The 27,739-nt window shown below is 41.7% G+C and overlaps 1 protein-coding gene and 1 long non-coding RNA gene across 2 annotated transcripts; one reads left to right on the forward strand and one right to left on the reverse strand.

Annotated features, from left to right (window-relative positions):
* On the reverse strand, positions 1-14,309 carry ARRDC3 (arrestin domain containing 3). The gene is made up of 8 exons (XM_069776674.1): positions 13,798-14,309; positions 10,323-10,404; positions 7,700-7,847; positions 6,357-6,459; positions 5,710-5,966; positions 5,138-5,300; positions 4,151-4,305; positions 1-2,735 (listed from the first exon to the last, which is right to left on the reverse strand). Exons 1-8 carry the CDS (start codon positions 14,075-14,077, stop codon positions 2,679-2,681), a joined length of 1,245 nt encoding a protein of 414 aa, XP_069632775.1. The 5' UTR covers positions 14,078-14,309; the 3' UTR covers positions 1-2,678.
* On the forward strand, positions 12,299-27,708 carry LOC138683836 (uncharacterized). Its single transcript, XR_011323290.1, has 4 exons — positions 12,299-12,388; positions 16,529-16,664; positions 17,905-18,035; positions 25,891-27,708. It is a non-coding gene; the product is annotated as an uncharacterized lncRNA (long non-coding RNA).
* Positions 27,709-27,739: the final 31 nt, after the last annotated feature.

Below are 27,739 nucleotides of genomic sequence, written 5' to 3' on the forward strand. Positions count from 1 at the left end.
AAAAAAAGTTTATTTTCCACGAGGAAGAGCAATAGGAAAAATTAAACTGTTTTCCACATAGTTTTCTTGAAACAGAGTCTACAAGGACATATTCAGCACCAAAACTAAAAACAAAAAAAGTACAAACAGCCATAGAATATAATCTATAAAGCAAACATTTAATATTGCACTTTGTTTCTCTAATGTTTGGATTTTACTTACTTTTTCCTAATTCAGATCAGAATTCTATATCAAATACTGGGCTACAGCTGTGAACCTCATGTTTTGTAATGCTGAGAATTGACCAATACTTGTGGAAGAGTAATGCCTCTGAACAACTACCAATGTAATTTAAACATAAAGTCTTTATTTGATAAAAGTTACAGAATTTTTCACTCTAATCACAAAGGCTGTGATGCCATGTCAATTACTACGATATTGGTCAATCCTGCTTCATATGCAGTTTTCCATTATATTGTGGTAAGTACTTTAATGCTATGTATATCAGCAATTGTTCCCTAGTCTGTTAAAGTAACAAAAAAGGAAAAAAAAGTAAAACCACCAAATGCCCTTTTATGCCAACGATCCCATCAGCTTTTAAAATTGTCTGGTTGGAGGGGGTAGAGGGAAGGGACATTCACAAAATTGGCCTAATAACCTAAGACATCACCCAATCTCCTTCTTGTCCAATATTCTTGCTCAAAGCCCAAGCCTTTTAACTGAATCACTTAAAACGCGACTCATTTATATTTTATCACCCTGTTGTCATTTTTGAAACATGAATTATTGTTCATGTTCTCATAAAGGCCACTTATGGAAAAGCCTACTTTGTCGCATTTATGAAGCCTTAAAAGCAAGGCAGATGTTTTTAAGAACGAGCACCACGCAGAAACACCAGCCTCCCCTCTCCCGCTCCCTTCTGAGCTCTTTTATTGCACAAGGAGATAGATACTTGATGGATTACATCTTGATTTAAGTCATCAACACCAGAAGCGTGTCCCTTTGTCAATGGTCTGTGTTACATGGTTTCTGAAAAGGAAAGTTGACTTTTGTTGTAAATCTCTAGCATGTAAGTGCTGTTATTTGTGTTAGCACATCTAATAGCTCCATTGCACTCTTTTCTTCCTTAGGGCACACTCAAAGGCGAGTGCTCTTTCCATGGAATTTCTTGCATTCTGAATGAAAATATGGTAAAATTCACTGTTCTGTTTGTTTTAAAGCTCTTGAGAGTACCACAGAAGATGCAATCATCAAAGCAATTCTAGCTAACTGAGTATGGCTGGTAACACTGATCTTGCCCAGTTTAATTATTACTTCTAGTCTTACTATGTTTACAGTATCATAAACCCTGAAGATAATACAAAGTGCACAAACTGAGCTCTTCGCATAGTCCAAGCTTTTCCTGCAGTTTGAAATATACTTTCTACTAGAGACTCATTACATATAGAATTTTTGGTGATAAGGTAACTATATATAAAAATAAATTTACTTTCCCTTCCCATCCCTACTACTTGAGATATCAATCTGTCTATGAAACCTAGACAGTGTATGACTATTTCCTTTTAAAATTCTTTTCAGGATGAGCTGGTGGCTGCTGGTGCTGCTTTCATTTGTGCCTTTTTTTTTTTAAAGCTTCACAACTTGAACACCTTTTTTTGTAATGTAGAAAGAAAAATGGGAATGTGGGTGGGTTTTGTAACTTTTGTGTATGTCCCTATTCCAGATCCCCCTCTCGAATAAAGAACAAAAACAAAACACAAACACAAAACGAAAGAGAAGTAACTCAACAGTGCAACGTAACAAAACAAATAGCATTCCAACAGTTTGGCAAGTGATGAGTTCACCTGAGATTAAGTGATTTTTAGGCAGTCTGTAACAAAATGCTGCTTTGTGGTAATAGTAGAAAGGCAACAAATTCTCAAAAGAAATCAGGAAGATATACAATCTTGATGAAGTCTATTAGTTTCTATCAGCTCTCCACCCCCCACCCTATCCCCACATCTGTTGCTTATCTACTACAGTAGGCTGCAAAACATACAGCAAGAAGAATTGGCTTGAAGGCATTTGATGTTTGTAAATAAATCCACAATAGGATCCAAGCTGAAGAGGTGATACATGATCAGCCTACTAGGACAATTCTGAGCATGTGCATATGCAGGTAAAGTCCAGGCTACATTAAATTAAAAAAAGAAAAGTCAGTGCATTTGTCAAAGTCTGTTGCTGTTGTTTTTTGCCAAAGCTTTGTTTTGCTCCTTATTGTGCGGACCACAAACAAGAAGGGGGGTAACAACAGTCTGGCATAAATGAGAAAAAGCTGTAGTGACACTGAACCGCACAACGTAAGCAATGAGCATGTGCAAATTTCCAAACCATTAAGAGGAAACCATCCCTCTCTTACAATGTGGTTTGAGTGTTTTGACACACATGACTGTAGGTTAGTAAGGCTGCTCCTAGTATGTGCCAGTATTTAAGGGGGGAGTGGGAGGGAGGTGGGAAAGCTCAGGTCTTCAAGCATGTGGAGCAGTCCTACAGTGATACTGTAAGCTTCAGAGCATGATCACAGGTTGTTTTCACTTATTCACCATACAGGCAAGAGCAAAACCACTTCTTTGAAAGTGTGTCTCCACTATGATGCCTTGACCTTCAACACGGCAGGTATGATTCAAAACCCGAGTCAAGTCAGCTTTTTACGGATTCCTTCAACGAGAGGGGCAAGATGGTCTGTCATCTGTGGGCTGATCTGGGTTTGGATCAATCTAACCAAAATAGGAAAAAAACAACAAAAAAACCCAAGGCATTTTTAGAGTCAATTGCTAGAAATAAACCAATCGCAACAAAACCCCACCAAAACTGACAAGTTTAAGACAATCATAGTGATAAATGCCATTCCCAATCCAAAGGTTATTAAAATAACTGAAAAACCTCTAGTCAATTATACAAAACTTTGAATGAAAGATTAGTAACTTGGTGGAAAATTTTAAACTACAGGTTGATGGTAATTTAAGGCTAAGCACAAGGAACTAAAAAAACCTGAAAAAATCTGCTTTAGTAGCACAGGAATCTTCAATTGTTTACTGGACAGTAAAAAGACAACTCATCACTAGGAATGTGACTTAAAATATTTAATTGATTTCAGAAGATGTTTTGCTTCAAAAGACACAAACTTACTGTAAAAAGTCATCCCACTTTTAATTTACAAGTAATTCATCTTCATACACCCCATAAAATGTCTTAGAGGTTCATGTGTTCCACACCTTACTTCTTCCTTTCTACAAAAGGAAGAAGGGGAATAACCTGCTAACTTCAGTCTCCAAAACTGGATAGTAAGAATTGTTGAAGTGTACAGTATGTAGTTTAGTCACATTCTTATCAGTTGATTTTATATAACCATTTTTTTGAGGACAAAAAAGCCTTCTTTCTAAATCTTTAAGTACTTAAAATGAAAAGGACTTGAGTTGTATTCTAGGGTTAAGCTATGGAAGAGTCCTCAGAGAAGTCTCCAGCACACAAAAACCATGCTCCTCTCTGCCCACTCAGTAGCAGATTACTGCTTCAGGAGCAGAAAAGAAAAAAAAATCAGAGGGTGAATTCAGGCAACACATAGCTAGAGGACACTATTTAACTTCTGATACCACTGCTTCTTCCTGAAAAATATGGAGATGGAAAGCTTTTGAAGTTAAGTCATGGTTATTGAGTGGCTTTCACAGAATTAAAAATGCAAGCAGGGATGTTGGAGAAGTCAGAAAGACTACCTTTGTAACTTCTCCACATGGAACCTCTGAAGGCACTACACACACAGAACCAAAAATGCACAGTAGTTTTAGAAAGCAAAGCTGAAAAACATTACTATGCTGTGCATCTATAGACCCAAAATGTTGGTGTTAACCAATACAATATATTGTATATGTAATGTAAGATTTTAATGAAGTTGCTAAGACGGTAGACAACAGTTTGGAAATTTCTACAAAGCATCAGAACTGTGAAGAATCCTGAAAACTCTTGATGCAGTCCACCTGCACTTTGCCAAAATGAAGTCACCTTATCCCTTACTCATCATTTTAATGATTTCTCCTGAGTTTTAGGAAGGAGAAACAGCTTTCTACATTTATTCCACAAGACAGAATTCAGAAAAGCAGTGAATTAATCATCATATTCTGTCTGAGGTACCTACTTCTGAATAGAGCGGTGGAGGCAGAAAACGGAACTCCTGGATATATGCAAACAATGGTCCTGGAAGCGCTCTCTCAAAGTCATCACAAGCACCTATGGGTGCAAGGCTGGACTGTCTTTGTTCCTCTGTGACCACTTCTGCATAGCTAGGAGGTGCTGCAGGGAAAAAGGCACATGCAGCTCAAACAACAAGTTCTTAACACATGTCAAAATATGTAACATGATAAATATTAAACTTCTATCATTGTAAAATGTACCATCGGTAGGTAAATTATTTCAGTGACTTTTTAACAGTTATTAAACATGAAAAGGAGGGTAGGCGGTTTTGTTTTATTGTAAGGTTATGCTCAAATCCAAGAGCAGACTGATCACTGCTTATTGTGGCCTAACTATCCCCTTGAAATTTAAAGCATACCCAGAATGCTAAATTTCTGCACAGGTAGGAATGATGTAACATTGCCTTCCTCTGGACTCCACAAACCTGAGTCTGGGACTTGTACATAAAAAAGGGATGTTTATTAGATATATGAAAACAAAGGGAAGGAGACACAGAGTTTCTCCTTTCACAAGGGATATTTCCCACTGAAATGAATTACATTAACTTTTCACAAAGCCTTGGCTACTAAGGCTGGTAAAGGACACAAACTCCTATTTTGACAGGTTACAATGCCTTATAACCAAGGATGCAATTGGGATACTGGAGGCAGAATTAATTCTGCACAGGTACAATGGCATCCCGTGTTTTCACTTGTGCCAGCTTCCAAGCAGCTGGCATTTCATTGCTTGTCTTTGAGAGACGAAGGCAGGGAGGGAACTCTGTTCTTCTACAGAGAACAAGCAGGTGGCAAGGAAACACCCAGAAAGGATTTCCTGTGGGCTTTATTATGATGGATATAATTTGGATCTGTTTGCATGATAGCAATGAATAAAGCAGACAAAAATCAAAACAAGACTAGCAAATTGACTGGGATTTGTATTGTCAAGTTACCTTCTGGTCTTTCAGGCAATGTCAGACCAAGCCAATTCATGTTCATGCTACACTGGCTGCTCACACTTGATGTTCTGCTACCAAATGGGTGTAGAGGAATGGTACCAATGACCAGCGGCAAGTTAAGGAATAAATCCATGGCGCCTGGAATATCAACATATACCTAAAGAACAACAACAACAAAGAGGTGTATAAACACTTTGTAATGATTAGACTAAGTTTCCACAGCATTTTCCATGAGGAACTTAAGTTTCTCATTGTCTGTTTTAGGGCCAATGCCCCTGTGGAGCAAAAAAGCTCCCCAAGTCAAAAGCAGCTCAGGATTCTTAACATGACCCCTCACATGGAACTGTTGCCTACTCATAACACGTTTGCTCAGCTGGCACTCCATAACTGTTTTAAGAACATGCATGATTTAAACTGAATTTATTTACAGAACTCCTGTCAGGACACTAATAATAGGGTATCTATTTCTTTTGTAACTAGTTGGCATAGAACGCTTTGTTAGCAATTTGCAAGAAATGATGGAAACTACTCATGCTCAAGTGAAACACATCATCCAATGTACATACCATCAGTGAATACTCCACACGGATTATACTACAGTCGAGGATCGAAGGGGAAACAGGTGGAATTTTCAACTGTTTGCCATTCCAGGTTTCTGTTTTGCCAGATGACAAGGATTCCCCACGCAGGTTGGCAACAAGCTGTTTGACTTCCTTCATTTTCCCTTTGGCATAAAATGCCTGTGTTTGGTAAATGGCTGCCTTTGGCACCACCACACGGGAAGAGCAGTTCTCAATCTCAGCAAAGATCTGAATTGATTCACCTGAAACAGAACAGAATTTCACATTCTCTTTACATTTACAAGGCAGCTTAGAGCGAATTGCCACATTCTGTTATAATGCACTAGATGCTGCTAGCAATGCTCTACCCTCACAAACATCCACTGATGCCAACAGGAATAGGACCACCACGAGCAAATCTAAAAGAAAAATGCACAGGTCTCATAGAAGCAGATGTCCTTCAACAAAGTGGAGACACAGCTAGCATTAGTTAACAAAATTAGTCACAGTTAAGAAAATATCAAGACAATTGCTGAATGCAGACTGAGGTGTAAGAACAGTTTAAATATTTCATTTATATAAAAGCAGCAAGCACAAACTGTTGTTTTAAAAGGGAAGGAAAAACATTTCCTATAATTACTTCTGTTACGTACCTGGGGTGTAGCCCTTCCTTTCAATTTTGGCACTTAAGGATATGGGGCCTGAGGTACAAAACCAACAACAGAGAGTCTTTTCTTTTGTGCCTGCTTGGGGTGACTGCAAGAAAAGAACAACATTGCACATTTTCATTAAGAGTTCCATGAATCTCTATCTGTTTTGATCAGCACAAAAAGTTATCTTCATAATATACTTATTATTTTGATATACATAGCTAGTTTTATTTGGAGGAAGAAAAACCTCAAGGAATTTAAACAGCACTGTGCAGATATAAGGTTTATTCTAATCCCACTACTCATTAACACTGCTTTTTCTGCTACATTTCCATACTACAGTCAGACTTAAAACAGTTTTTACACATAAATACTGTATAACTTAAGAAAAGGCTTTACAGCCTACATTATCCCAAGAAAGAGTTAGCAGAGCTTTTCATTTATCAGTAAACTAGAACATCTCTCAAGTACGTTGCATTTCAGAAACAATAACTAAGCTAAAGTACTGTAACCTTGACTCCTGCTATTTCCTCTGCTCTGGAATGACCCCATTTCATCTATATTAAACAGACTTCGTTATTTTTTTATTTCAGGACTTAGGACTGGATCGAAAGACCACTGAAGTCAAATGGGAGTCCTTTGATTTTAATGGAATTTGCACAAGGCCAATGTCCCTTTGCAAGTCTGATTTTTCACCCATACACACAAGAAACCTATTTCAATGGACTTTGAGGTTTTTTTCCCCCTCCATGGATTAGAATTTGAGGAAGAGGAGGAGAAAAAAAAAGAAAAGGAATTTTAGGCCGAATTGAAATCAGAACCTCATTGAAAGCAGATGTGATACTGAAAATATTTTAATGAAATGACATTTCAGAAATTATACAGATTTGTGATAATTTCCCCCCATTGGTAGAAAACCATCCATATGGAGATTATCAATTACGCAGGCCAGTACATTTTTTACTTTGCATTTTTAAGTTAGCAGTCTCTCACTATAGTATTCTTTTACACTTCACTGTTCCTTCCACAGATTATTCAAAATCAAAGAGGAACAGCTCTCAGAATTTTCATTCTCAATGACGTTTTACAATTTAGTATTACCAATTTAAATTGACAAAGCCTTTTTACATATCTTAGAAGTAAAGAAACTCCAAGTACAGGAAAACATAGCTTTCAAAATACCAGTAGTTACAGAGCTGCTGAACTGATGTAATACTTAAAAGATCAGCTGTAACTACACTAGCAAATAAATATTAAGTAAAATTAGATGTGGATATTGTTTCAGTTATTATACTTCATTGTTTTTATGCCAGAAACAAAGAATGAGTAATTCTGTCAATTCTTACCAGTAATGAAGGAGTGTTGATATCTATATGTTCAAAGACTGTAAATTCCTTCTTTAATTTTACTGGTAGAAACCAAGGCCTATGCAATTCGGCTTTCACCCAATAGCGCACACTGCCATGTCTGCCTTCGAATGAGGTAGCAAGTGGTCTGTGCAGGACACAAAGGTCAAAATTGAGTAATGTCTTTCTGTCCAATAATGATACAATTGATCAGATCAGGGATTAGTATGTAGAATGGCATTTTTAATGCATTATAGTATTTAATGCAGCGTAACTTATTTGCAAAGTTTCCATCCCTCAGCAAAATTCAAGATTAAAGATCAGAGGAAAAAAAATTATCTGCAATTCATCCTACTATAGTTTTGCAGAGATTTTAAAAATCAATTAAAGAATTGTACTAGAAAAAGCCAGGAGGGTACACAGTTCCTTTAAACTTAAAGAGGCCACTTTCAATTCTGGAGTAAAGCATGTCCTTTTAAGGCCAAATTATGACTACCAACTTAAAATGAGCATTAGCATCAACCAATTATTGTTTTGGATACCATATTTTGTAAATCATTGTCTATTGTCCACTTGGCTGGTATCTCAGTGTCAGGTTAATTTTAGCTGTAACTCAGCACTTTTGTAGTTTGTTTCACCTTAAGCAGAGTAAGTATTTTGAGTTCTGAAGAGAGAGGCTATTTTGAGTACCTTCTAATCTTCCTCTACCCTGACAAGACCAGCTTAAAACATTTATATTGTATATGGGCTGTACATTTATAAGCAAATATATACATAAAAACATCAAGCCTATTCTGCTCTGAACTTTTGACAGATGAAAGAAGTCCTTTTTGGGAGCTGGAGGCAAAACGATGTGGAAAGGATCTCCAAACCTTTCAGCATCACCTTTTTTTCCTGTAACATCATAAAATGAAAGACAGAAGATCTTTATATTCCATTTATCTCCAATTAACAGTAGTTTTCTGTAACTTATTTTTACGCAAGTCATTTTCTTCTATTATACTATGTTTTGAATACATTATAATATATAAATTAAATTATTTGCAAACCTCCCATATCTTCCATGGGGAATACTACTAGCCTTGCACATCTGAGATGTTTACTTTATCTCCCTAATAATCCAAATGAAAGGATTTTCTAATCAGTCTAATATTTCATCCTGTCCCATACTCTTTAGGGCAAAAATCAGTAAGGCCAGTGTGCATCACCTTTCTTTCCACTGTTGCTCTTCAGTTTAAGTAAATTTTGGAAGTATTCTATGGGCACAAAATAACAAATAAGTAAGCAGTGTCAAACTTCAGCCTTTTAATACCAGCCTTTGTTTTTTCAGTATTATTAACAGCTCGTTTCACAGTTATTCTTTCAGGTCACTTAAACAAAGAACCTGTGCTTTGGCCAATGCTTGTGATATCTTGCTGGCTATCTGCTTCACTTCAAGCTAGGCATTTCACATTCGTGTATAATGTTTTGGTGGGTTTTTTTTTGTATTTAAATGCCCCTTCCAACTCCAGCAAAGATCAGTATTAGCCTTCTTTCTTTTTGTAGTTGAGATTTTCAGAACGCTAAATTGTCTTTAAAAATCTCCATGTATACATGTCTTCTCCGCTGTTCCTGTAAGATCTACTGTAAAGTCCGGTGCTATTCACTTTCAAACTGACCCGCAGAAGCGTTGATCATCTGCAGGTTCTCCTAAAACCAGCACCTCTAATAAACAGATGGTTTATTAGCTTTAATATTAGGTACTGAGCTATTTCACATAACACTGCCAAATTTTTTCAACCTTAATGACTTCACTGCTTGCCTTTTACAGCAAAAGGCTCCTTCTTCCATCCATGTCGAGACTCCCTCTGTTCCAGTGTACTTAATTTTATTGCAACTTGTATTTTTAGCTCATTTCCATATTGGTAACTCCTCTATGTATAAATCTCCCATTCACAATGTCTACATTACACATTTCAGACTCAGGGGGGTGTGGAAACAATCTTTATCTTAACACTTCTGCTCTCACTCCTGCTTCACCTCTGCTGAGACAAATGGGATTAGGTATTGGAGTTTTTCTTGCTTCATCCACCCATCCTTCTGCTTATTCCCATCCAGGCTTTCTGCATAAAGGCCAGCCTGAGTGCAGACAACCTATTTAAACTAGAACAACCTCCTCTTTTGTTCAAAGGTAGCTAAACTTGCCACATCTGTTCCAGACTAAGCCCAAACAATTCAGCTGTGATCTTATCTCTAGTTCTGCTAGCCTACATGGCTCCAGTAAACTGTTGGCTGGATTAGAAGGTATCTCAGCCACTCTGCAGTACTCCAGCAATGGTTCACATTCCTCTTCCTCCTCTTGGGAAGGGGTAAAATACTGGAAGACCTAGTAAGTCAGTAAGACTTGGTCAAAAGGAAGTGAGCAACTGGGCAGCAATGAGCTCCCAGTTTGTGGAAATAAAACGAAAAGCAAGCGTGTGTCAGTTTAAAAAAGCAACCTCTTCAGTTTAATGAGATTATGTCCTCCACTGCATGTCAGAGCACAATTCCTACTACCATTGAAAAGGTTTCCCCTTCACCCACAGCAGGAGTTTTGCTCAGGCGGGTGGGCAGCAGGGCACGAGGACTGCATGCAGGCACTTACGTCTGTGGAAGCTCAAAGCTGAATGCATATTCGTGCCTTCCCGAGTGGATGGTGTGAAGGCCTTCTTCTGAATTGTCATCATCTAGGAGGGAAAAAAACCCAATATGCTATTCCACCTGTACACATTTTGTACATTACATGGGCTTCTCTTTCAGAATAAAAGGATTTACACACTCATTACTGCACTTGAGAACGTGGTGCAAGGGTCTCTGGTCCCTTTGCATTAACTACTGGATGCATGGACAAATCCTACCTACAGAAGAGTAGGCAAGATTGCCAGATTCACCTTACAGAGAAGCAGAGGTTAATTTGCTTTCATTTATGATCTTGCCTCTGGACACTGACACAGTTGTAACTGCTGCCATTTCAAGGCCCGTCTGCAAGACCTGTAATGGAAATCATGCTTTCCACTGCGATTCTTAGTTAAAATGAAATAGAGATGGCTCTTTAACACCATTAAGCAATCTGCGTGAAGTCTGCTGTGTAAGATTAAATTTAGTAATTCAACTTCCTTTTATCTCCTGCCCAGCAAGAGTACCCACAAATTAATCACAAAAAAAAGGGGGGGGGGAGGGGAAAAAAAAGGTTGTACAAGCACCACCTGGAAAGTACCAGAGGCACAGAAAATGGCAAGCTGCTCAATCAATGCTGTCTAGAGCTAAACTTTTTGGTTTTTGATAGGTTAACTTGATCTTGCTTGGACAGCGAGATCCAGGTATTTGCTGGTTCCACCCAGAAAGCCAGCCTTCATTTATGGTCATGATTTCTTGTACGCCTTTAAGCACTGCAACAAATCTGCAGTTTATTCTGACATAATTACCGTAAGAGCAGAAAAATGCTGACTCCATCAAAATAGAAAGTTGAGAGAAAAATAACTGAGCACCTCGCACATAAAAAGGGCTGGAATAATAGAAGGGGATATAGGGAGACAGTGCGAAAAGCAACCGCTTATACTTAATGGTCTGAAGCATTAATGGAGGTAGGCAGGCACACAGGAGGGTTTTAAGTTCCCATTGTCCTACAGAAATGCCGATGCTCCCTTTCCTGTCGTGTGCCGCAAACGCCGACAAAAATCTTTAAAAAAAAGGCGAAACAAACAAAAAAAAAGAAAAAAAAGCCTCCACCAGCAAGCTGTCGACCAAATGCACCTTCAGCACACAGCGTCACGAAATACATGTCAGGAAAACGCGCCGAAATGGCGAGACAATGTGTTTAGCGTGAGGGTGGCTTGCCTTTTTTTTTTTTTTTTGAGAGAGAGAGAAGGGGAGCGTGGCTTTTGGCGTTGGCTCCCTGTCCCCGCACGGCCACCTCCTCCTCACAGACAAGTTCCCCCCTCACCACCCCCCCTTTTCTGCCAGCTCAGCAGTCCCGCCGAGCCGGGCGGCCGCGGCGGAGCTGTGGTAAACAAGTGCTGAGCTGTCAATCAGGGGCCAGGCTGGAGCAGGAGCCGACCGGCCTAAACCGGCGCGAGCGGATCCCCAGCCAGCCGCTCATATACATACGGTATACGTTACACCCGCCGCAATTCGCTCAGCAGCTCCGCTCCCCGCCGGCTGAGGGAGGGAAGGAAGGGAGGCGGGGCGCCGACCGCCTTTTGCCGAGACCCCTCCGGGGACGTTACCGGGGTGTGTGTGTGGGGCGGCGGCGGGGGGCGATGGGGACGTGACTGGCGGCAGGGCGTCCCGCCCTCACAGAGGGGCTTCCCCCCCCGCGCCGGCTCCTCAGGGGAGCGCTCCCTCCCCGCCCCCGGGGGAGGGGGGAGGTGTGCGCTGCCGGCGCACGCCGGCTGTGCGGGCAGGGGAACCTGCTCCCCTCCCCGCCCCGCGGCCAACGGCTCCTCCAATCAGCGGCTGGTATCGCCTTAGCAACAGGGCCAACAAACCCCGACCGGCCAATCAGGGGGAGGGCGGGGGGCCGGGTTTAGGATCGCCAGGTCCGGGGAGCGGCGCCCGGGGGCAGTTATTGAAAGGCGGGCGCCGGTAGCGGCTGACGGGACGCGGCCCTTCCCCGACTCCCCCCACCACCACCGGAGGCTCTGCACCCCTTCTGTCACCCGCGACCCGGAGGTGCGTGGAGTTTCGCTCGGGCGAGTGATTTCTGAGGCGGCGGCGGCGTGAGGAGGGGTTTGAGGCACTTCAGTCACCCCCTCAGCGAGCTGTGGAGGTGTCAATTAAAACACCAAAAAAAAAAGAGCCCCCCCCCAGCTCTGCTGCAGCGTTCTTGTCAGAAACGGTCGGGAATGGGCTCGCTGCTGCCGGCAGAGCTCTTGAGAAATTAACATTTTAGGTCCCCCCCCCCACCCCTCCCAAAAGGAAGGGGAAATATCCCATCCCCGCCGTAAACAGGCGTTATTTAAAAAAAAATAATAATAAAACCCCCCAAACCCAACCAGGAAAAGCAAGCGGCACCGAAATTACATAACCGGTTTTTAACATTATTTTCTTGTGCTAGGGAATTAAGTCATCGCCACCACCTGACGCGTGCGGCCAATCTGCGCGGAGCAGGCGGCGCACCCCCCCCGCCCCCCCCGGACCGGTCCCAAACAGGATTGAACCGCTTCGAACAAAGGCTGCGAACTTCGGGGGGAAAAAAAAATACCCCCAAACCCCACAAAAAACACACACACACACCCCGGGCCTCGCTGCTCTCCTTCTGCCTGCTGCGGGGGGGGGGGTGTACACCCCGTAGAGTGGGGACCCCCAGCAGCCCACGGCACTAATTAGGGGGGGGAGAACAGGAGGTCCTCGCCTCCCCCAGTTTTAGGGAGGGATGCTTCCATACCGCAAACTACCCCCTTCCAGCCCCCCCCCCCCCCACTGCTCGCCATCAGGGCTTTTTGGACACATCTTTAAATTGGGCTGTTCACACCCCCCCCCCCCGACCCTTCCCGAGGGGTGGGGCGAGGGAAATGAAAGAGATTTACCCGGGAGAAGGTTACAAAAAAATAAATATAAAATTACACGTGGGGTGGCGATAGCCATGTCAAAATAAGCCACGGGGAATCTATTAGCGGCCAATAAGCAGCCATCCTTAAAAATCCCATCACATTCTCTGCCCGGAAAGCAGAACCCCCCATGTGTCAAAAAGTCTGGTTTTATGCCTTCATTGTGTTTCAGGATTTGCCTGGATGCTGCCAGTGAAGTCGTTTACTGCTTATCTGGCTTTGATTTTATACCGATGTTCCCCACGGAGGGACAAATCCTGCTAATGCTACTAGTGGAAAAAAAAAACCCCACCCCAAAACGGTAATGCTATTTAAAAAAGCAAAAAGTATTAATAAATGCTTGTGTTGAAGGGCAGGGAGATCAACACAGCCCTGCTTGCAGGCACGGTGCAGATCCATCTCCCGCAGCTTTAACAGGAAGGTAACGAATTGCATCCGTTAAAAAAGAACCAGGGATGCAAAGATGCATCCTTTTCCCGAAAAGAATAAAAAAAAGCCACCCCAAATTGCATTATGAAGGCGGACCCTTACCTCTCTCGTGGCCGACCAGGACGTCCTTATGGGTGAAATATTCTACTTCTTCAGTGTAGTTCTGTGTATAGGCAGTGTTGGATCCAGCATTTCTCGATTCCGTCCAACGCACTTTCGCATGTCCCCTGGCGTAGATTTTAAGCGATTTCACCCTAATTTCCCCAGTGACTTCTAAACTGACCCTTCCTGAGACTGTGTCCCCGCTGGAATAGACGGGGACATTGCTGTCGTTCAGACAGTCAAAGCTTATCGTCAAACTCTTTACTTTCCCCAGCACCATGATTTTATAGCAAAGAGTAGAAAAATAGACTTTAAGAAAAAAAAACAAAAAGGAAGAGTCCCCCACCTCAAAAAAAAAAAAAAAATCCCCAAACCCCTCAGGGCAAAGAGCAACGCTGGCAGCACGTACCTTAAAACGCGCTCATGGGGACGGCAGGGAGCCCCGGCCCCAGCCCAACCGGCGCGGGGTGGGGGCGGGCGGGCGGGCGGGGGGGCCCGGCCGCTGCTGCCGGTTCTCTCCCCACAAAGGCGCTACCGGAGCCGCCGCCGGTCCCGCCTTATAAGCCCGCTGACAAACAAGACCCAACGCGCATGCGCCGCCCCGCCGCCGCCCCGCCCACCGGTCGTTGTAGGCGGGGACTGTCCGCGCCCCCGCTGCAGCGGGTCAGGCCACCCCCCTCCCCCGACTTTTGGGACTCGACTTTTTGGGTATCGTGCAAGGGCGGGGGGGCAGTGCCTCTCCCCCCCCCCCATCCCGTTTGAGGGGTTACTTTTCCGCTTTTTTTTTTTTCTTTAATCCCCGTTTCTTGGGTAAACGCTCTCGTGTTCGTTTTCTTTCTTTCTTTTTTTTTTTTTTCCCCTAAACGCTGCGTTGGTAATTCTTGCAGTTTCCCCCAGGTTTTGGTGTGATGGTGGTGGGTATCTCCTCCCCAAGCCGCTGTGCTTTGGGGGCGGGGAGCGGTGGCACAGAGACGCAGCGCTGAAAGTTCGGACCGACAGTTAAAAGTTTTCAAAGCGTATGCCTGTATTCCCTGGTTTTCTCAAGTTAAAAAAAAAAAAAAAGTCATTCATTTTTCCCTTGACGTGACACCTGGTGGAGGTTCTCATGCTTTTTTATGACGAAGATGTTCGGTTGTGTCCTGCGGGTGTGTTAGGGGACTTTTTATGTTTTTGCACCATCTTGTGGTAAGGCTTCATCCTTCCTTCGGTCATAGACTCATTTAGGGTGGAACAGAACTTTCAGATCACCGAGTCCAACCGTAAAAAGATAACTCGCCAGAGAAGCAGAGGGGTCGGTTGTAACTCCTCTTCTGCTAATGCTTTTCCTGTCGCAGTCGTGTCTTCAGATGCAGTGGGTGCAATGCATATGTTTATTTGCACGTTCTTCCTCTTTTCTACAATTTAGAAGGTAACCGTGTCCTCCATGAGTCATAGAAACCACAACTCGGTGGCCTGCGGTTGCTGTAGGACGTGCGAAAGCTGGCAGCCAGATGGGATGCAGCTTCCATCCACGGAGCTTGGGCCACAGCTCCTGTCCTTCCAGTTCTGGCTCGGCTGTCACCATCCACCTCTCTCAGGGCGAATCTGCAGAGATGATGAAGAGCACAGATGAAGCTGCCTTTTCTGGGAAGTTGAAGACCCAAATCTAGCTAGCCCAGTGGATATTCGTGTGGATTTTTTTTTTTGTATTTATGTAGATAAGGAAGGGGACCTTCCTACATAATTGGGGTACGGTGTGTGCTCATTTATTTTCTGATAATGTGTGATATGTTTTGTGTATTGATTGCATTTGGCCATTCCAGGCTTGTCAAAGAAGGATAAAACAATTTGCTCAGCTGCTGTGAAACCTCCCCTGTATATATATCATCTGCAGAACTTGTAGCCCTAACTGGCCTCCCTGCTCACTGGGATTCCTGTCTTTCGCCGATCCATTTCTAGACACACAACTTAAAAATACCACAGCTGCTGTTGGGATGTGGGATGTGCGCCAAGCGTTTCATACGAGTACGCTGTTAGGAAGATCACACCCTTTGTGAACTTGCGGGTCATCTTCTTGGACTTTAGGTTTTGCCAATTTGCAGACACTTAAAAGTCCTGACCATGCGTCATCCTGAGCAGCAGACAGCTCTTTCCTATTCTTGGATGTCTGTCTGGAGGAAAATGCAGTGGATGGTAGCTCTGCTTCTTAAGGCTTACTGGACATGTTGAGAATGCCACCAATAAATCTGATTTTTATTGCAACAGTGAGACAGCTGCAATTTGGAGCAACTTTTGAGGGCTGCAGGCATGGTCGAGCCTTTCTTGGATGTTCTTCCAAACACATAGAACTGAGTCCACTGAAATTTGTGTGACATGTGGATACCCGTGTCATGCAAAATCCCACGATCTTTGAAGCTCTCTAATTTCCATATATTGCTATGCTGTTGTTCTGAGTTAATTACAAAATAACCTGAGTGATCGGATGTGCTGATTTACATGAAAGTTGACCCAGTTTTCCAGACTAATTCTAAATTCCTGTTAAAGCTTGGTGAAAAAAAAAAATCAATTTCATATTCACTCTGTGCTATGCACATATATATGCACCCAAAGCACCTGAGCTGAGATCTGCTCTTGTTTGAAATAATGACCCACCTTTTCCTAGCGCCCCAGTCAGGAAAGTTTCCTCTGTTTTTTTTTTTTTTTAATTTGTCCCTATTATCTCTTCCCTAAAACATGAATATCCTTCCTGCAGCCCTTCACCTCTGTGTCCTTTGGGGAAGGAGAATGGATTGGGACCAGCGTTTCCCATGTTGCATCCTGTTGGTTATTGTGGGCACAGCTGTAAACTCCTGAATCACAAGATTTTGTTATGAATCTGGAAGTATTTGGTATGTTAACTTAAAGTCTCTGATTCAGGTGAGGTAAGAAGCCAACCTCTAGCAGACTCTTTTAGACATGATGAGTTCAGAAAAGAGCTTTGAGTTCACCAGAACAGCCCAGAAATCAGCACGGAAATGAAACAATCTCTTGTCTTGGTGTCTTGTACAAAGTACATGTATTTATACAAAAATCTCTCTTTAAGTCTGCCATTTGCCCACTTGCGCTTGCTCTCCTGCCCATCTCTCACCCACTCGCCCATCTCTTTCTGCTACCCCTGTCTCTAACTGGGAGCGATTCAGCCTGGGTGGGTGCCCACTGCTCAGCCCTTTTCCCCACCGCTGACCACCTTCTCCCACCCGGGTTGTCCTGCCTTAAATCTGAGCCTGTTTCCCACCAGAAGTGCCACCCACCACCTCTTTGCTGCTCTTATTTCTGGTCCCACGCCGGCTTGTTTCCAGCCATCTTCTAGATCACTGCATCATATATATGGTTATATGGAGTTTAAACCTGGAGTCTTTGAAAAGGCTCACAATTTGGTTAAGTGTGTGTTACGAATAGTAAACTTTAGGTCGGCAGTTCTGCAGAAGGATGTTGTATGTGCATGTATTCATGCATTTCCCACATCCTGCCAAAAGTCACACATACATTCAGTCTCTGCAGCTTTTTTTTTTTAAATATTTCTGATAGTATACTGTTAATTTTATTGTCGTCCTCGTAATTTATGTGTTTCGTGCCATCTTGTGGCAAACGGGGTGAACTGCCTGCGCTGCCTTTTACCAGCCTTTTTGCTTGTGCATTTCTGCAAACCGTTGGTGAAGCCTTTGTGTCAAAATCAAATTAAAAAAAAAAATTAATTCTGCTTCTATTTAAATGGAGAACATGCTGTGAAGTGTAACTAAAAGAGGTATTGAGCAGTTGTTTTCAGCTGTCTAGTTAACTGTGAATATTAGTTAATTTTCAGGAGGTTCTATTTTTTTCAAATGAACTGTCCTTTAGTTAAGTATTAAAGGTTTTATAGATCCTGAATCAGGATTTAAAAAATTGAATGCAAAGATGATCAAGTCTTATGATTTAGATCAACAATAGGCAGTGAAGACTTAGTTCGTACACACTTAGAGTGGTTATTATTTGTCAGGAGCCTCCAATAACATTTCTCAGGCCTTGTATGTGATAGACTCTGCATAGAAGTCAGCATAAAGTTTGAAAAAAATTAAGTCCAAATCTTTTTTTTTTTTTTTTTTTTTTTAGCTGACGAAAACCATGAAGGTGATGCTCTGTCTTTTATTGGAGTCAGTATCTCCAAGGAGGATGGCAATATTCCAGCCTCTAGAAAGAGATGAAGATTAGACCTCATTTAACAAACCATTTCCTGAAACTGGGTATGACTTGTCTTTTCTTTTTTTTTTGCAGTTGTTTTGGGGTTTTATTTTTGGTTGAAAGAATGGAAAGAGGAGAGGAAATTTTGTTGGAAAATTATGGAAAGAAAGAAAAAAAATATCCTGGCCTGCTGGGTAATACAGATTGCATTGCCTGAGAATCTTCCCTGGAAAATGTTGTAAATTAGTTCTGGTTCATCTGAACTTAGCTATTCCAGTATCGATGACTGCATGGTGTCAGCATGCTCTGCTCTGCTTCTGAGAGGTCCACACGGTTCAGATCTTAGCTGGAGTTTTTAGGCAACCTAGACATAATCCTTTATGTCGCAGACTGCTGTGCAGGCTGAGATCTAGTAGAAGGATGTGGATGTAGAAATGGGCAGAATTTAGGTCACCAAGCCCCAAATCAATATTCTAAAAATTCTTGATGAGCTTTCACCCAGCCTTGGAGGATTTTTTGTTGTTTGGGAGTTTGTTGGGTGCCTAGATTTGCACTTTTCTACATGCCCAGAGCTGTCCCAGCCTTGATGTGACCAAACAGTACATTCATGCTGAAGACCACCCAAAATCCAAAGGTTAGGAATTATTCTGCTTTGGTCTCTTTAGTGATTTTATCTAATTTGGCTTCTCACTGTGCACTTGATAAACCTGCAAAGATGGGTGTGGTGCACAATGATCTTGAGAACGGTCATTACTTTTTCTAAAAGCAAAGCCAGAAAAGCTCGCAATGCTCTCCTGAATCATTAATCAATAAACTAGCATTAATAGGAAGCTCCAGGTTCTTCTCCCATCTCCTTATAGAGCATCCTGATATATTATCTGGTTTGGGGTGGAGACTGTTTGCCCCTCCTTTTGAAGCTGTTTCACTGTGCAGCAGAGAATGGTCTAGAGAGAGTGTCAAAGCAGACATTACCCGTTGTCTGGTGGCTGAGGTGTTCATATCAAAGGGAGAATCTTGGAAACAAAAAGCATGCTCCAGGATGGTTTCTGTATTTCATGCAGTGAATGAATGGAAAATGTGAAATGTACTTAGAAAGTCCTCCTAACGGACTCATTTCTGGTAATCGTTTGCTATATCTGATCCTCAAGCCATCCATAAAAATAAGAGGAATAAAATTTCCCCTCCTCGTATCAGTTATGAGGCTACATTTGTGAAATATTGTCACATTAAGGTGTGGAACGGTGGTGAGATGCAACATCATGTTACAATAACATGGATCTATGCACTGCAACTCTGAGAAGCTGCTTCCAAAAGTCCTAGATGCAGAGGGATGTCTACAGACCTTCCTTTTGGTACCATCTGCACTGGAATGGTTGTTCAGCTGTCAGTGCTGTGGTAGAGAGAAAAGAAAGTTTTACTGAGTAGGCATATTTTGGGTTTGGTTTATAATGGAGAATGCTATCCTCAATGATGTAAAGAAACTTGGAGTTTGTGAAACTGGTTCCTGAGTTTGAAGGAATTAGGAGCTAGGAGCAGCTTTGCCCGGTCATACCAGTATCCTTGCAGAATAGTAGTTAGTGAGAAAGCACGTGCACAACAAAGAGCTGCATTTCTGACCATTCTTTTTTCAGAAGGTACATACTGTAAGTAATGAAAGTATTCAAACTGGAACTTTTTGTTTGCAGTTTTTAGTTAGGGTTTTGTTTTTTCTTTTACTATAAAGATTTGCTAAGTAATCATTTAGAGTAACTTGAGTTCTGAGGTGTACTTACTATTAAAAACAGAATTTGAGTTATGTATTAATCATGTTAAACTGAATATTTGCAAGTTTTGGTTTGAGAAAATAATTGCTAGTGCTGTTAAACTGAGAAAACAAACAGTTAAACACGTATTTAAGCTAATCTCTCCTGGCAAACATGACCAAAGGGCAAGCTTACAGTTGCAGTCAGTAATATATAAGCATGTGCTTGAAATACCTACTTCAGCGGTGACGATGGACAGTCAAACAGGGGCCAGAGCTAGAATACTGAACATAGTTTAGAAGGGACGTGGCCATGTCCTGCACTGGGTTTGATTGTCCCTGTTGTCCCTCCCTGCTCCCCCTAAGGCGTTTCCCCCTTTCTTGCCTTGCAGCTACTTCATCTGTAGGCGCTTGCCAACTCCTCCATCTCCTGCCAGAAGGGCTGGCACCGTGATAAGCTGGGGACTGTGTCTGAGCTAATCTGGGTCTATTCAGAGCCACCCAGTATTTCAGCAGGGCACTCCTTCTTCTCAAAGCATGCTGCAAAGATACCTGAGCTGACACTGTGGAGAGCGGGTGCTGGTTCAGCAGAGCTTGGACTCTAGGCTTTGCCTCACACCTATTTTATCCTTACACAGGCTCCCTATTAGGTTGAAACCGTCTCTTTGGGGTGTGTGCCATAGCTGCAGAGCCTCCATCCTTGGCCCAGGCTCATAGTTACGTATAAAAACCATGTAAAGACGTATTCCTTGAAAAATGCAAGATAGCCACTGTTCCTCAGTGTTTTATTTTAATGAACATTTCCTAGAAGGTCTTTGGCAAGGATATGAGAAAAGGCAAGATTATGAAATCTAAATGACCTTGGAGTGATTAAGCTACAACATAAAGAAGGCCACAAACCATATTGGGAGCCCAGGAAGCAAAACATGTTACGCAGCTTTTTCTGGTAAGGTTTGCTGCCAGAGAAACCAGGCCTAGGCTTCACGCTTGGGTCATGGTGGTACTAAGGACCGTGCTCCACCATTCTATTCTTAATACTGCTTTTGCATCCTCTCTTTCCATGTTCATCTCTTCTTGCTAGCAGTTTGCAGAGAAATCTTGTAATAGGTGTGGCTATACAAAGTCCCTGGTTTTTTTTGTTTGTGTTTTTGTCACAGGATCTTTCCCAACATCCAGCAAAAGCAGAAGAAAGATTTTTAAAATATTTGGACTGAAGCTTTGTAAGAAAACTGAGCATGGTTTTATTCCCCTTTCTTTTGGTTCATCAAAGAACACCCATCAGCTTTCTGTTTCAAAGTGGAAAGTTATATACTGTGATTTTATTTCCAGAAATAAGCTGTTATGCTTTTTGGTAAGCAAGGATTCTAGGAGAGGTAATATCTTTTATTAGACTAATTTATAGTCTGGAAAAAGAACAGACCAGCTTTCAGCACACCAGCTCTTCCTTAGCTTAGTTTCAGACCTTTAGTAAGGCAGTATTTTTAGAAAGAAAGTGACCCCGAGGCGAGCTGAGTTCTCTTTTAGACCATCTATTTTACTTCAACTTTCTGAGCTAAACTAATAAGCACATACAATCTGCCTTTATTAGCGAGATAAACATTTCACCAACAAGAATGATGGTTGACACTGTTGGGGAAGCCACGCTTCTCTCTGTATTTCTGGCCCCTTAAGTGATGTATGTGGAAGCAACGCCTCTCTCCTTCTTGGTGGTGTGTGCTATTAAAAAGTGAAGGCATGGACACTGTGCACGCCTTGTTGGCTCAGCAGCTCTGTGGGGAGGATTTCCAAGCTGTGCAGAGATATACAGGGTGCTCAGTACAGCAAGTCAGCCTTCATGCCCAAGCCAAAACCGAAATGGCAGGGGGGTGATGGCTGTGGGGCTGACAGCTGTACGTGGCTTGGTGCTGGAACCTCAGGGTGTGAAGCTGCTCAGACAGAAAAGGACAGTGCAAGAGCGTAGCGATGCAGGATGGTCTACTGAGCATGGGCATTTTAAGGATTTTTGATAACTTTTAGTGTTAGTGGGTAAAGTGGTCACAGCGAAGTACTTATGAGCTGGAGAAGAGTAAAGAGGAAATTACGGGAGAGGGAAAAAGCTTCAGATGGGTTAAAAAAAAAGATGCCTTTTCTGGCACATCCGGTTGCATGAAAAGATGAGTTGCACACATGTTGTGCCACACACTTGTCTCACAGTCAGCTCCTTTGTGCATCTTGTGTACCACAGGGTGGGCCAAGTTTGAATGAGAGAAAGGATTTAGGATTTAGGTTCCATAAGTGGAGCTTAGGCAGAACTGTGATCATGAGAAAGTCCCTGCCCAATTCCTGCCTGTCCTTTGAGACACTCTGCTTCAGGGGCACCTCAAAGATTTATTAGAAAGTTTTGCATGGATCATTTTTGCCGGAGTTGAGCAGGTTGGTCTTCCTCTTATTCCAGCTGGTCAGGATCCAGAAACTGGGCATTTGTTGGCCACCAGCCCTCAGGGACACAACTGGAAAACAGATCGTAATTATGCTGTGATAGCATTCTGGTTGTGCGAAAACTATGTCCTTGGGCACACGCATGTCGAATTTGTTTGGGACAGTTTGCAAGGAAAGGCTACTCCTTGTCCGTGCTCCGCTCGTAGCAGCCATCTAGCAGATGGCAGTGCTTTCTCGTGTTGGGTTTTCCCACTGGACGCAGACCCTGGCACGGGGCTGTATGCTCGCAGGGTTCGGGCATCACTAGGGAATGATGGGCAGTAGGGTCCCCAAAAGTGACTCTTGTGTAGCGTATCTGAAAATTTGTATGTCTGCAGGCTGTTCTAATTGACAGTATTACTGCTGAGCTCCTCTCGGGTACTCTGGTTTTAAGAAACAGGGGACTGGCCTTTAGAGTTCTTTTGGGTTTTTCATAGTTCTGTGGGTTTGGCTTTTTTTGTGTGTGTGTGTGTGTGTTTTTTCATATAAAGGCCATATAAAAGCAGGAAGTGGTCTAGGCAGATAGGTGAAATTATACCAAATGTAATTTGTGCAGGGAAATCTGTACTATTCCATTTGTGTGGCACAATGTGTGTGCAACTCATCTTTTCATGCAACCTGACGTGCCAGAAAATGTATCCTTTTTTTTTTTTTTTACCCCATCTGAAATTTTCCTGTCTCCAGGGTGTGGATCCCAAGCAAGCAGATTCGTTTCCGTGCCACCCCAACCCAGCATCTATGCAGCAGCGAGAGAATACTGATCTGTGCCCTCAGGACATATTTGTGGGATACCACAGATAGCTGTGGATTCAGTGTAATGTTGCTTATGAGTCTCATTCTCAGATGCTTAATTCTGCATACATACTGTGTTTGGACCTAGCAGAACTGCCTGGATTCAATTCCAGAGCAAGGCATTTAAGTGAAACATGTAGTTAGAATTTCTCTCTGGTTTTCCAGGAACCACTGGTTTTGGCAATGGCGTTCTGTTTTACTGGACTGTGAGTTTCTTGCTCACTTGTAGTGACTCATACTTTTTCACAATCACATTGGGTGACATATGAGGGTTAGTGATAACTTGGGGACATTTTTTTAATCTGATGAATGCTTTCGTTAAATGAACAGCTTTTTTATGAAGACCCAAGGTGATCTAAGCAGCACTGATCTAGATGAACTCATACAATGAAGCCAGTAGCATTAGTGTTTTCTCCTTCACTCCCATTTTTGTCTGTGATGATGACATGATTACTAAGTTGTGGAAGAAACACTTCAGGCTTTCCTCTTACTCCAACAGATTAAACCTTTCTTCCAGATGTAGTCCTGCACATTTCACTGAAATCACCAACAAAGTAGAATACAGAACATGGAAATTACAAAGAAGGGAAATACTAGGTAACAAAATTTGTAATGGCATTCACATGTTCAGATCAGTGATGCAGCTTAAGACTGTTTTTTTCCCTGAAGTTTCTGTAAAATCGGGTAATCTCGTTTGACCAGTAAGTTGTTAATACATAGGGGTTTAAGTGTCCTCCACGAGTTAACCTTGCACCCTGTGAAGATTGCAAAAGAAGAGTCTTTTTCAGCAGGTTGGCAAAATTGTATTGAAAAAAAAAATTTAGCTGAGCAGGTTTGAAGATGATGCTCTACTGAGACTGTTGTTATTTCATTGGTCTGCTGGGGATGCTTAAAATCACCTTCACACTGAAGACAGAAACTACCATACCTCCCATTTTAAACTCCTTAAGAGGACCTTCATGTGTAGCATAGTGTTACACTAAATTTTGGACATCTGGGTGGCTAAATCTGAGTTGCAGGTTTGCTATCTACTGCCTTTTCAGCCAACATGGGTAAGCATTAAAAATAGCTACTGAAGAAGGAAAATAGATGCTAAGTTTTAATGACCTATGGCCCTTGCTGAGTACTTGACCAAGAAAAATTCTCCGTGCTCTGGCGAAGGGACACACAGATATATTTCTTGGATTGATTGTGACTGGTGCACAGAAGGAGTCCCAAAAGATGTAATGCTTCACTGATAGAGGTGTTGATTTATCCTTCAACAACAGCTTAGAAATTTTTGCAACTTCTCCACTTAAATAAATCAGCCAAGGAAGGAGCTTGCTACTGTATAACATATGGAGTTGTCAGTAGTTTTTATCTTTGAAACTGCTATTAATATATTTAGGGAAAAGAGTCACACAAAGAAGGCAGCAGAGCAGTAGCTTTAAGTACGGCCTGATTAAGGGGACATTAAGGGCCTTATTAAGTGCTGCAGTGCAGAGAGGGGTAATGCTGAGCAGCTAAATTATGGAAAACATGACGAATGATGCTGTCACATATTTTCATTCATTAAGGCCAAACAACTCTCAGACCTCCAAGCCTAAGCTCCCCTCCAGGGTTTGTCAGCAAGCCTCGTGTGGCTTCAGTAAAGTGGTTTAACAAACTAATTGTTGCAGCAACCACAGGAGTGATCCTCAGGAAGGGTTGCAAAGGGAGAAAGTCCTATTTTTCTGCTGAGGAAATAGAGGAGTGCAAAAAATCCCAAATCACCCAACAGGTTCATGTCTCCTACTGTTTGAGATGACAAGATACTTCAGCATTTTTTTCACCTTGTTCTTCTTTTTCCTTTTTTTTTTTAATTGGATAAGGAGCAAAACCCCCTCAGTATTCTGCTGTTACATGAGGAGATGAGGAATTAGCTGAGCAGAAGATCCAAGTGGCCCAAATTAATGAAACATTAGAAAAGTGAACAAGCTTGATTAATGTAATATGCAGTTTGGTAGTTCAGCACAATGCCTTTCCCAGCAGACAGTGTAATAGTTACGAAACTAACCTTGAGTGATGAAGAGGTTTAAGAAATATTCTTTGGAAAAGTTGCTGAAGAACAAGAAGTCCCAGTGCAAGGTCTTTGGCTGGTACACCCTGGCAAAGTTCATATATGTCATATATCAGTTGCAGAGCTATTCAATGTGACTGTTTTGGTTTTATGCATGACTGTGTGTAGTTCTGTCTGAAAATAAAGCCTGGCTAGCAATTTTTGCTTAACTGAGTGAGTCTGAGAAAGCTCTGGAGTTTTTCTCATCTAGCAGCATAGGGTTTTTTACATAAATTGATTTTTTTTTCCTTTTTAAACTGAAGTAAATGTCTTATGTACATGACAATATACTCAACAAGAATACATTCTTGCATATGTACCTGAGTAAAACCATTAAATAACCAAAATGAGATGTGTTTGATGGTATCACACGTAATGGGAAAAAAACAGGCAATTGTCTTTAAGGAGAAAAAAAAAAAAGCTCATATGTCACCTGACAATACATTTCAGAATAATGAAGTTCTTGTTAATAAAGGAGAGCAGCTAAAGCAGGTGATAGTGTGTATTGTAAATCTCAATGTCAGCACTTACACTGAAAGTGTATTGAAAATTAAAAAATAGTGAGAAAAGAAGGATATAAAGTGGCATTGATCTCAGTCACGGTGATTAGTATTTTTAGTCTAACTAAATTTGTGCAAATACTAAGAGGATAAATAAGGAAGAAGAAAAACAACAAGGATATGGTGGTAACTGGGAATATTGTGAAAAGTTTTTACAGCAATTCAGGGGAACTATGCTGAATACTTAGTAATTCTGGGCCATGTTTTTCTATGGTGGGCAATCAATCTACTGTTTCACTGAACTCACTCTTATTGGTGTAATATGTAAACACTGCCAGTTTTCATTTCAGGTGTTCATCAGTTGTGAATAGCACTTGAATTACGGGAGTGGATATTTTTGCTGTGTGTCCACTAGCCGTAAGAAAGGAAGGCAACAAAAGTGATTTTGAACATCGCGGAAAGTGGAACTTTGCTTATTAGCTGGGTTTTATTGCCATCTGGTGGCTGTTTATGTATATTTCAGAAAGTGCTGTTGCAAATTGTTCACATTTTGTGTGCTGGCGTTCAAATTTCAAACAGAAAGCATAAAATCAGCAGCTGTATAAACAATGTTGAGTGTGTTTAGGAAATACAGTGATATTATATATCATAATCTATATAATATATAATACCCTATACTAATGCAGCCTAAAAGTCCTGTTGACCTCAGTAGTACTCAAAATGCAAAGTGCTGTGCAGCATTGGGTATTTGCAATTCTCTAGGATTGTAACATGAGGGCCAAAAGAAAATTTCAGTGATCATAAAATGAAAGAAGACACTTGAGGTCTTGAGGTACTCTTTGAATTATTTCTTTTTTATATGAGGATATATATGGTACAGTATTCCTGAAACTCAGCTTGCTTTTCTACTTCAGCATGTTCAGTTGCTATCCTGCCTGCTACACTTAAGTGCTAATAATAGATGCTATTCATTAATCTCATTGATATATTTGTGTGCTTTACTTTGTCATTTAGTTTCATACATGGTTATACTTTTATCAGAAATGTAAGTTTCAGTGTAAATAAAGGGCTCGCATTGAGATTTCAGTTTCATTTTGCATAGGCAGAAGGAAGTGCCACTCTTGTGTAATGTTTGTGATTCTGTTATGGCTTGTTAAAAGGAGTCATTAATAGCTTCTCTGTAGTCCACCTTATTTATTCCATGTGTTGGTAATAGAAAAATCCTTCAGGAAAATGATTAGATCAGCATCATGATCAGGTTTTATGCAAGTGTATTTTAGACAGGGAGAGGAGAAGATGTTCATTTCAATGCAAACCCAGAAAAAAGCTGGATCCATGTCTATGGACACAAACTTTTGGATGCAGATTTAACATGACCGCTGATCTAACAGCAAGGTAAGCATCTTAACAACAGGAGGATAAGGAGGAAGAGCCTTTTCAAGGTGACAAATCTAGATTTAGGTTTAAAGTATAATTTGTGTGGATTTTAGTCCCCTGTGCATGCCCCATGGCATATGTCTGTGTTTGGATAGCATGAACCAAATAGAAACTTCAGCATAAAGTTTGCCTGGTGTTTAGAGTTGGCGAAAACAAAGGCTTTCCTTTGCATCAGCTGGCAGCCGCTGCAGCCACCTACAGTAAAGCACAGCAGCATGAGAGCCTTTGGCGGAGATGCAGCACTGGTGCTGCCATCGACAGTGCATGTTGAGTGTGGGAGGTGGGCACGTGCTACCCAAAATGAATCGAAGCAAGTGAAGAAAGCCTCGACTATCCCCAAAGGTCATTTCCTCTTCGGTTACATTGATGATGCCATGACCATCCTCGTTATGCTCTTGCTTTGGCTCATGGTACTATTTTTATGGGGCTGTTCTATCCCAGTGCTGGCACTGAGTTTATTGTCTGCCAGGGTTTCCTTCATGCAAACTCTTGCCTTTATTTCTGCTGCTGTCTGCACTGTTTGGTACTTTAAGCCTCATTTGCTACAGTCTTTTTTGTTTTGTCCTCTAGACTGTCACCCACATTTCTTCAGTCTACACTGGAAAAAAATAATCCGCAATGTCTGATACTGTTATTAAATCAAATTCTTTAAAAATACATATCTTGGTGTTCTCTAATCATCCATTACCAAAACAATGAAACATCTCAAAACAGGCCTCTTCCTGCTACTTTTTTTTCAAAAAACCATACTTCTTCCTATCA

The sequence above is a fragment of the Haliaeetus albicilla genome, chromosome Z (assembly GCF_947461875.1).
Source record: "Haliaeetus albicilla chromosome Z, bHalAlb1.1, whole genome shotgun sequence".
In the NCBI taxonomy this organism is placed as follows: domain Eukaryota; kingdom Metazoa; phylum Chordata; class Aves; order Accipitriformes; family Accipitridae; genus Haliaeetus; species Haliaeetus albicilla.